General features: G+C 32.2%; 1 protein-coding gene across 3 annotated transcripts; it reads left to right on the top strand.

Annotated features, from left to right (window-relative positions):
• Positions 1-418: 418 nt before the first annotated feature.
• Positions 419-4,647, top strand: LOC129800853 (transmembrane protein 170A). 3 transcript variants are annotated; one of them, XR_008751655.1, is made up of 2 exons: positions 419-1,460; positions 3,939-4,190. XR_008751655.1 is itself a non-coding variant. In XM_055845552.1 (2 exons), the coding sequence occupies exons 1-2, from the start codon at positions 913-915 to the stop codon at positions 3,975-3,977; spliced, it is 321 nt and encodes a 106-aa protein (XP_055701527.1). In that variant the 5' UTR covers positions 419-912; the 3' UTR covers positions 3,978-4,190. The 3 variants fall into 3 exon arrangements, 1 of the variants encoding a protein (XP_055701527.1); XM_055845552.1 differs by having other exon boundaries at positions 419-1,194; XR_008751656.1 differs by lacking the exon at positions 3,939-4,190 and adding an exon at positions 4,295-4,647 and having other exon boundaries at positions 1,131-1,194.
• The last annotated feature ends 6,302 nt before the right edge of the window (positions 4,648-10,949 follow it).

The raw sequence follows: 10,949 nt of genomic DNA, 5'->3' as shown, positions 1-10,949 counted from the left end.
GAAAATAATTAATAAATTAAGGAAAACTTACCCTTTTTCACTGAGCGACGCAAATCTTTCACCATCAGACACGTCACAACTTTGTCAACTAGAGAGAAAATATGGTCGAAGGGCACACCGATACAGCAAGGTTGTGTAGTTATAGGGACTTCAAACCAGAAATACAAAGTTTATACTCGATATATTCCGGGCACTTCTTCAACATAGTATTTTTTGCGTAGAGATACAACGTATTACTTGACTATATATTTAAATTTGTATATCTTTCACGTAAATACATAGTATATACCTAGAAAGTATGGAAATTAGTACTTTCCTCACATAAATACGCTGTATATACTCAGTAGGATCTGTAAAGTCAGTACGAATAGCCGGCCGGGTATTTTCCCGCTAGAGGGCACAATTCTCACAAAGGAGCGTCAAAATAATGTCAAAATAAAATTTGCTTGTGGTGTGTTTTTGTGAAGTGGACTTCCTGAATCTTTATTTATCATGGGATTTTTCACTAACTTTGTTGGATATTGAGTGTTGATTGTATGATAGTTTTGTGTAGTACGTGATAAAAAGGAAGTGGGATGTTGGAATGAAGATGATTAAGTCAATGGAAGGCAAATTCAAGGATTTCAACATTGACTGTCCATACTATTATTGATTTGGCAAGAAGTCAACACATCGAGATTTTCTCAGGAAAGCAAAACAACAAGAGATTGAGATAAAAACAATCTGTGTTTGGGATTTAAGAGAAGAATGAGGAATGCTGCCTGTAGAGATAACTTAAGTCAAACTTTAGAATATTACTGAGTATCCGAGGATACAAACGTGAAAAAAAATAAGCTGCCTTGAATCCCTTCTCTCCCAAAATCGCATTGTAGGAGTATTTGTCGAGATTCCAGGGAGAATCCTGCACCATCAATGTTTGAGAGGAGAATTGCTAGACAAGTGATGATTTCCACCAACGACCAATACACATTTGACTCCATTCAAGACGTGATCAGTTTCACCCAGAACAGCTCACTTCACACATTCCGGGAGATGTGGTATCACATATTCCTGTGGGCACTCTTCTCATCGATATTTGTCCACACAATAGCTGCTTTGGTGGCATTTGTGACACTGCGAAAGCACAAATTTGGCCGATTCTTTTCAATCCTCATCCTGATTATGGGTGTGGTATCCCCAGCTACTTCGGGTGTGGTAAGTTCAGCAGCAATTGCCTTCGTACACCGAGCGTCCAGCCTGCACATGAGTCCAATTTATGCAATGATTTGGGGAGTAGGACAGACTCTTCTGTCTGCCTGCATTGGCTTCACACGAATTCTTGCCACTCTGTAAACTATCTTAGAAATAAGTAATGAACGGGATAAAAGTATCAATAAATAGCCCAATGTCTCTGTTTTCTACAATATCCTGAAGTATAATCTATTCATAAATTGCCTGGGTTTTCTTACTTAAGCCAAGAGGTTATTTAATAACGTGATGTGGTTTTGAACTTTAGATTTAGATCTAATCTTTAAAAAAAAATCAAGGCAAATTTTGGGTAACAAAGAAACTCAATTTTTAATTGTTTAATTTGGATGATAACAGCGATAAAGGTATTTTGTGAACTCTTCAATAAACCCCGACTATAAATTAATTTAGGTCACACTTCTTGATGAACCAAGATAACTATGAATTATTAGATGAGGTAGAAGAAACACGCCCATGAAGAAACAGACCACACCTCTCTACACTTTTATTCTAAAACTAAATTATAAGATCTAAAATCAATCCACTTTTTTCCCAATGTTAAGACAAAGCGGTAGTATAAAAATTGAAAAAATAAAGGGAGAATAGAGAATTTAATTTTTAATAAAATTCTTATTTTTGCCGGCACACATTTTGGATCAGGAAAATTTATTGAAATCGAAATTCGAATCCCTTTCCTTGTCACACGTTTTTTATGTAACTTTGACAGTTCAAAATTGGAATTTGCATCTATAGTGAAAAAAATTGTGAGATTTTCCGTAGGAATTCCGTCTTAAGGCCCAGTAAACACCACAACAAGTTCAATTTAGATCAAACCAATTTTGAGTGCTTATGACTCCTACACACCTTTTAGATTAAGAATGTTTCATGAAGTCGAAATTCGAATCACTTTCTGTCTCACATGTTTTGAATATGTCTATCTTATTTTTTCTTACTCTTCTTCTTCTTTTGATTATCACAACAAATTCAATTTAGCTCAATCGAATTTGGAGTGCGAAAGGGCGAAAGAATGAGATAGAGATATACAAAATGTGTGAGAATAAAAAGGATGTGAATTTCGATTTTTTCTGTTCTCAAAGATGTGTCGGAGTCATTAGCACTCAAAATTGGTTTGATCTAAATTGAACTTGTGATGTTTACCGAGCCTTGAGACGGAGGGAAAGAATGTAAATTTCGATTCAGTAAACCGACCTATTTCAGTAAACATTTAGATCATTTATTTGTCAATATTTTGTGATCATATCGCATTTTTATCTGAGATTATTTACATTTTTTTTTACTTATATTGCTCGAACAGCTTTTCGGTTTGGATAATTTCAATTTAAAGTCAGTGAAATTCAGTTGTCATGGCACTGATACATGTTTTCAATTCAGTAGAATTCAATTAGATTTCAGTTTGAGAAGTTAAGAGGTAAAATTTCAATCAAATGAATTTATTGCTGAGTTTTTGATTAAAATCTGGCTAAATTTTAATTTCTTTTCACGAAAAGGATTTTTGAATGATAGAAGAGCTATTTAATAAAATTTTACATTTTTACTTTAAATACATTTTTTATTCCTCTCGCATACCTTTCCGTTTTCTTGAATTCAATCGATTGAAATTATCTTTCTCTGTCGCCGAATCTATAGATAAGTTTTTTTAATAGAGCGTCATGCGGTCATATAGCTAAGCAGCATGCAGCATTGAATTTGCTAAATTTATTAAGAAAGAATTATGGTTTCCAATAATTTTTTCAGGTTTTTTTATGGCTGCGGCACACCTTTTAGATCAGGAAAATTTCATGAAATCAAAATTCACATCCTTTTCTCACGCGTTTTGCATGTGTCTATCTCATTCTTCTGCACTCTAAATTCGATTGATCTAAATTGAATTTGTTGTGGTGTTTAAAAAAAGAAGAAGAGTGCGAAAGAATGAGATAGATGTATGCAAAACGTGTGAGGAAGAAAGGAGTCGAATTTTGACTTCATGAAATCTTGCTGATCTAAATGGTGTGCTGGGGCCATTAAGACTTAAATTTCTTACCATAAAAATCAATTTTCAATTTTGATTTAACAGAAAAGACAAACCAATTTGGCATTTGAGCAACAGAAGAACTACTGTTTTACTTGATGGAATTTCAGTAAATGGAAAAGGTGTGTGAGCAGCAATATAATGCTAGTCCTTTTTTTAATTTGCGTCAAAAAGGGACTGAGTTAAAAAATACGTTACAACTTTATAATCTAAATATTGAGGATAAAATTTAACGTTTGGGATTTTGTATTGAGGTAAAAATCACAAAGATGATTAATGCGTGACATATGACAGGCAGTGGAACGAATGGGCGTGGTCTTCTTCAAGTAGGCGTGGCAACAACGAAATTTTCTTTTCCCTTAGCTTTTGTTATAGTTTTGATTTTCTGCCTTTTTCTCAAAATTAAATAAATAAGGAATAAAAAAATATTATTATTATAACATTATCGTTAAAATCAGAATAAAATCTCAAAATATAGCCTCTAAAATTTTTATTATTCCCGAATTCTTTTAATAGGGTAAAAGAATTAGGAAAATGTTCTGAAGTCGAAAATCATCGAATTTCAGTTCTTTGAAGATCAAATAGAATAATTGCTGAAAAAATCTACCTTGATTTTTTTTTGAATAACCTCTTAATTAAATAAGAAAATCAAGCTCAATATCTCCCGTTTGTGATCAATCAGATTAGGCAGCAAAGAATGTGCAATAAGGATATGCAGTAAATTGGGGATTTCTACCTTATTGATATTGTGTAAAATAATTTTTTTCATAAATGTTGCATGTATAGTACGTGTATATTTCCTCAAATAGGTAGTGAAAAAAATCACAAAAAGTTAGTTTTTCAACAATTTTTCACTTATACTATGGACACTTTCGATTGCTACTACAATGTATAAAAAAAAGGAAAACATTCAAAATTTCATACGAAAGTTTCAGATCAACTCTATTATGTAATATGTATTATATTACTCGGGAAATAGAAAAAAATTAAGACAATTGTAAAAAGGGCATCTATATAATGTTTTTTTTTTAATAATAGACTGATAGAAGAGAGAGAAAGCTGTTGATACGGATATGTAGACAAAAGCGGGCTAAATTCAGAGGAAATAGTTTTGTTGGTTTATTTTCAACACAAAACTCGGCTACACATTTATGAAAATAATTTAGAGAAAAAATGAAAGGAAAGTTTAAAATTCAGTCATATCAAAAGAAAAAATAAATAAATAAAAAGAAGTTAGTTAGAATTTTTTATAATTGTAACAATAGTACTTCTGTAAAACTTTGACTACTCGCGTTTTGTATGATTATGGCGTCAAGGCAAAAGAAAGTTATGTGCTGCTGTTTGTTATAATGACAAAGAAAGTAAGAATATTTAAAAAAAAATATATTGTCTGAAGTTCTTTCCTGTTTTGCATACGAAAAAGAAGGAGAGCGTATGTTCTTTAGGAATTTCATTTATTAATGAAATGTTGGTTGATACCGTGTAATTATGTGACATGTGTAATGAGATAGAAATAATTTTAATTTGTAAAATATGTAAATACAGAATTTGAGAAAAATTTCGTTCAAATCTTTGTTATTAAATATTACCCTGAGGCTTTTGAATTTGTTTCTGGACGTTCTTGGAAATTTCTAGGGGCCCATTTAAACGAGGGTATTTCGAAGTGTATCTTATGCCCTAGGCACACTTACGCCTTATGCTGAGAGACGACTTAGTGGAAAATGATGGAAATGTAGTTTAACCATTATTTCGAATATGATTACGCTAAGCCGTCTCTCGGCTAATCCTCAGGTCTGTCAAGGCCCCAACGTACCGGTGTGTCTTGGAAAATTTTCCTCTGTGATTCATTTCTGTGATAAAATCGCCTTACAATCTGTTATAATTCTCCCAACTATGTCCCGGCTAAAATACAAAGTCTAGCAAACTTTATACAAAGGAAGGAGTATTTCTGTGCTATCATACTAAGGTTTTAAATTGAATTATTTATTATTAAGACTTCAAGAACTACATCAAATTTGTTATTTAGCAAAGACTCATTTGCGAGAATTTGCTCGGTTAATATGCATAACGGGATTTTCCATAATGAAAAACTCCGAAAAATACGTAATACAGTAGACTCTCGCAAATTCGGCTCTTTTAAGATCGGGCTACTTTTTAATTCAGGCAGCGGTTACATTTGAAAAAAGTTTGTTGTCATTTTTCAAGTTTGATTATGATTATCAAATGAATCAAATATGCTCAAATTTAGCATGGTTTGTCTTAGTTTTGATGTGATTTTGCATTATTGAGGGATTTTCATGCAATTTACGATATATATCAGTGTGTAAACTCAATATCTATATGCACATGTCGCCCGAATTTCTGTCTAATTCGGCTGACATTTCGGTCCTATATGCCCGAATTTGAGAGAGTCTACTGTATATCGCTCCTTGGTTTTCAGGAGACAGCATGAAAGATACAAATTTGTGTAAATAAGTATCTCAATTTAATGATTGAACAAAAACAATTTAATTCTTTTCTATTTGTATGAGCACTAATATAAACATCGAAACTTTTATATTTTTACCTCTCAAAATATGTTTTTTTAATGAGTTAGCTCCTTGTCGTTCTAAATGATGTGCAAATTTTGCTGAAATTAGAATGACAAGGGATCAACTTGCTTGAGTCAGTCGCCTGTTTCACAAAAATTTGAACGATGAATATATTTTGTGCCCCCATACTTCAAACAAAATTATGCAAGTAATCAAAAAGATTAAAATTTTGAAAAACTTTTCTAATAACGAATTTTAATGACGCATCTGAAAATTTATTAAATTGTCTTTCTAAGTGCATTAGAATCTCAAAATCGCAAAAAAAGTGAGTTGACCCCTTGTAATTTCCAAGGAGCGATATACATATAATCCCTCGATTTTGAGTTATATTACGCCAAAATCCTGAAAGGGTCAAAGTCTCGAATCTTCAATTCGATTTCAAGGATTTCAAGGATTTACTTCATTGTTGAACTAATAGCAAAAAAGAAGAAATAAGTTAAAAGGAATGGACAAACCAAACCTCAGAGGTAAGATATTCCGACCAGTTTTTAGTTGATTTCTTTTTAATTTCTTTGAGAGAAACTTTATACAAAACCCGGTGCTATCACACTAGGATTTCCACAATATAATTTTAAATTCAATTGAGCCAATTAAGCATTAAAAGATTACTAGAATTTACTTGAAAATTCTCACAGCTAGGACACATTTTTGGTTGTGAATGACTGACTTTGGAAAATGTGTGATAGTACTTAAAATGTCTTATAAGTCACTTATCTGTTATACAAAAAATCCCCAAAGCCAGAAGATTTGTAGGCAAGGGGGCTCATGAAGAGACACTCACACAGTCTTTTTGAAAATCTGTATGAAATCATCCCAACTGCGATTTCTTGACACAACAATTTTCTTCAAACTGCTTTGGAGGAACGCAGCAACTTATGGTGTCTACACACTAGAAGCAATTTTCGTGAAAAAATGTTTTTTTTTTTAATTTTGACGTTTCTGCCTACAAGGATAGGGTAAATTTTCTTTAAAAAGGCATTTTTTAAAGAAATGTTTACTAGTGTGTAGAGGCCATTACTCCCGATAGTGAAGCTTTACTCGCGTACAAGTTTATCACTTATCAATGTACTTATTTTTTGCCACAAATAATACTCAATTACGAGTAAATGAATTTAAAAAGAACAATTTGGCTCAAAAGGCTACTTGTTTAACTGCAATACAATTGAAATTAATGAGCAATTTTAACATTTTTAGTTGCTGAATTCAAATATAATTGAGCAACCACATTTATGCTATTTTAGCATGTTTAAACATGCCTTGGTGGGCCAAGTATTAGTTTATAATAAATAAGCGAAAATCGATCAATTCAAATGCAATTTTTAATGCAAAATAACGCAAAGGAACAATTCATCTGAAAATTAAATTGAATTTACAAATTAAAAAAATTCTAGTGTGATAGCACGGTTTAGAGGATTTATCAGAAAATACGTAAGTACTAAGTTCTCGAGGATTTCTCGAAATCTAACAGTCTCGTGGAAAATAGAACTTACAGTAGACTCTCTCTCAATCGGGCATATGGGTCAAAATGTCATTCAAATTATCGAGAGATTTGGGCATCAAAATCATTGTAAATTCCACAAAAAGCGCTTCAAATATAAAGAACCACGATAAAATAAGACGAACTCCAGCGAATTTGAACAAATTTGATTTAAAATCGAACGTGAAAATTGTCAACAAAATTTTGCGCCCGATTGAGCGAGAGTCTAGTGTAATTTTCTAGTAAAATTTATTCTAAGTTAATCTCAGATCTAGAAAACTTGAGACACAAAAGGTTTCAATACTCCATTCAGTTCATCATTCTCTCAAGCAGCAATCTGTTGATCTTTATGCAAAGTCATGCGATTGCCAATGTACTATCTGCCACTCATGGTTTCCGCAGCTTAATATACTTATATTTAGTCATTCTCTAGGATTTTTGAAAGTCTTTTTTAGTTTCTCTGATTCCGCGCATTCCTAAAGCAATTGTCACGCATTTCTTTTTATGAATCAGCCCTTGGCAAAATGTCCGTGATGAGTAAGTGACCTACCTTGGCCATGTATCTGCAAGATATGTACGTGCCCTCTTGAAGACTGAAAAAAAAATCCTCGTTAAAAACAATTCTCAAAACAATAAACAGCTTTGCTATAATGTAAGATTTTTTATTCTTTTCTCAAAACAATCTCCTGGAATTTTCTTTCACTAATTTCGTCACAAATGACAAGTTCTATATCGTCTCTACCTAACGATATAACCTTCTACTGCCTCCAACTACTTTTCTCTAGCTGATTTGTCTTTAATATAATTAGTAAAGTGAAAAGTTTTTGGTGCATTTCTCCAATGTCTCTGTTGTATTGTTTCTTTTTTTTCCTATTCTAAACACTTTTTTTAACTTCTTAATGAATCGCGAATAAAGCATATTTTCTTATGAATAATAAAATTAAACAATTGTTCATGATGTTACTTTTATGGTGATGCTAATATTTACCATAATTTCCTTTTTTACAATAAATTCTACCTTTTATCTTCATTTTTATATCAATATTTTAGCCATATCACTTTTTGCTCTCTGTCTCACACTTAAATAATTTTTTTTTGTTCTAATACAAAGAGGAATATTGTTCTGTAGTGGATGGTTTTTCTCTTCATGTATACTTTATCCCGCTCATAAATTAAAATTCTTTTTTTTTTCCTTCAAATAACTACAATACTCTAGAGATTTTTTCTCAAAGTTTATTCGTTGATTTCTTAACAATTACACATTTCAATATATTCTTTTTATTTAGGATTATATATATTTTATCAATTTTTTCTTGTCAATATAGTCAAATTGAGCGTAAATTTTTTTCACTTTTTTTTCCTCTAAATCTTACAAATTATTCAATCAACAATTGATCCCCTTCACTATATCATAAAAAGCAACAAAATTATTATTTTTTCCATTTTGGTGTGAGAGCCTCATTTTTTGTAAATGTTTTCATATTTTTTTTTCTTATTAAGAATTCCCACATTTTTTACCATTTTTTCTTCAGCCTTGCTATATTTTTTTTAACACTATAGTTCTCTTCTACGTTACATTACGTAAAATTATTTCTAATTAACTTTTCCCTCTTTTTCTCACTTGTCGACACCGTGATATTATTTTGCCTATTAAACTTTTCCCATTAAACAATCGGTTTTATGTTGAGAGAAAAATTTTATCAGATCCCTGCCAAAAAGTTTATATTTCCCTGAAAAGCTTTTAATTTAATTTAATGTAACTGTAGCTTCTAGTGAAGATAATTGAAGTTGCAAACTATTGCTGGAATCAAGAATAGTTTTTCACTTCCAAAAAAAAAAAAACAAAAAAAACGGAGCTGTTCACTCATTGGCTAAAGCTTAGAATGCCCTTCTTGCTTTAGCCTATCAGAAAACGCTAGAGCAAAGTGATCATGCTTCGTACGATCCCAAGCTTCGTATTGACTAATTTTTCTAATGTTTCTGAATAAATGTGACTCATCGCAACCATATTTTTTAAAAACTAGGAAAAAATTAGTTATTACGAAGCTTAGGATCGTACGGAGCATAGGTCCCCTTTGAGAGTAAAATATTTAATGCGATCAAATACAGAACGACCCAATTGAACGGCAACTTTTTAAAACGCCATATTAAAAACAGGAATTCGACTTTTATTTCATATATTGTCTAAAAATTCTGACTACGTCCTTGGTAAGGACCTTTTAAGCCTTTAAATACTGAAAATCATTATTAATGGCTCCGACACACCTTTTAGATCAGGAAAATTTCATGAAGTCGAAATTGGAATCCTTTTCTTTCTCACGTGTTTTGCATATGTCTATCTCATTCTTTCACACTGCAAATTCGACTGAGCTAAATTGAATTTGAAGTGATTTTTAAAAGAAGAAGAAGAGTGCGAAATAATAAGATAGACATATACAAAACGTGTGAGAAAGAAAGAGATTCGAATTACGACTGCTTGAAATTTTTCTGATCTAAAAGGTGTGCCGAAACCGTAATGACTCCGGCACATCGTTTAGATTAGGAAAATTTCATAAAGTCAAAATTCACGTCCTTTTCTTTCCTAAAAGCTTTGTATATATCTATCGCACTCTTTTGCACTCTTCTTTTTCTTCTGAACGTCAGACCAAATTAAATTTAGTTCAGTCAAATTTTGCGACCGCAAGAATGGGATGGACACAAGTATTTTGAGAAAGAAAGGGTCGTGAATTTTGACTTCATGAAATTATACCGAGCTAAAAGTGTGGCGAAGGAATAAAGCTTGTAATATGTGGAGCACCTTTAGGCCTCAGCTGTGAATAGGAAATCTTTAATTTTGAAATATAATATTTAACTTAAAACTGAAAGCTTTCATTTATCATGCCATGTCCATTTGCTGTAAGGCATTGTCTTTGGATCTCCAAAGACAATGTGTATGGTCAACTATTCCCTCTATGCACTTACTAAGAGTTACAAAGAAGTTCTTGCAAAGGCAATTCGATGCTCACTGGACCTTAACTCTTTCGTCTCTTTTGGGACTCTGAGTACCCAAAGCAGCATATGAATATTCTGTGAAAAACAATGTTTTTCAATTATTCAGAACTGAGAAAAATTCAATTCTTGTTGATTAAAAACTATAAGAATGTCCAAATGTAAGATAATTTTTTGTAGGACCTCAATTAATTCCTACGCTTAGATATTTTTGATTAACTCTTTCCGGACCGCAGCATATGCTGCAAGCCAATTTCATCATTTTTTAATCAAAAATATCTAAGCTTAGGAATTAATTGAGGTCTTACAAAAAAATATCTTACATTTGGACATCCTTATAGTTTTTAATCATCAACAAGAATAGGATTTTTATCAGTTCTGAATAATTGAAAAACAATGTTTTTCGCAGAACATTCATATGCTGTTTTGGGTACTCAGAGTCCCAAAAGAGACGAGAGTTAAAAAATGATGAAATAGGCTTGCAGCATATCGTCGGTTGCCTCAGCAACTGTGCTAAGTGCATCTGCTTTGTGTTTGCATTCACTGCAAACGCCGCGCAGCGATGCGTTGCTTACAACGAATGCTGACACAAAGCAAATGCAGTTAGCACAGTTGCTGAGGCAACCGACGATATGCT

This window comes from Phlebotomus papatasi, chromosome 2 (genome assembly GCF_024763615.1).
Source record: "Phlebotomus papatasi isolate M1 chromosome 2, Ppap_2.1, whole genome shotgun sequence".
NCBI classification, from domain to species: domain Eukaryota; kingdom Metazoa; phylum Arthropoda; class Insecta; order Diptera; family Psychodidae; genus Phlebotomus; species Phlebotomus papatasi.
This window is presented reverse-complemented; position numbering and strand designations above follow the sequence as displayed.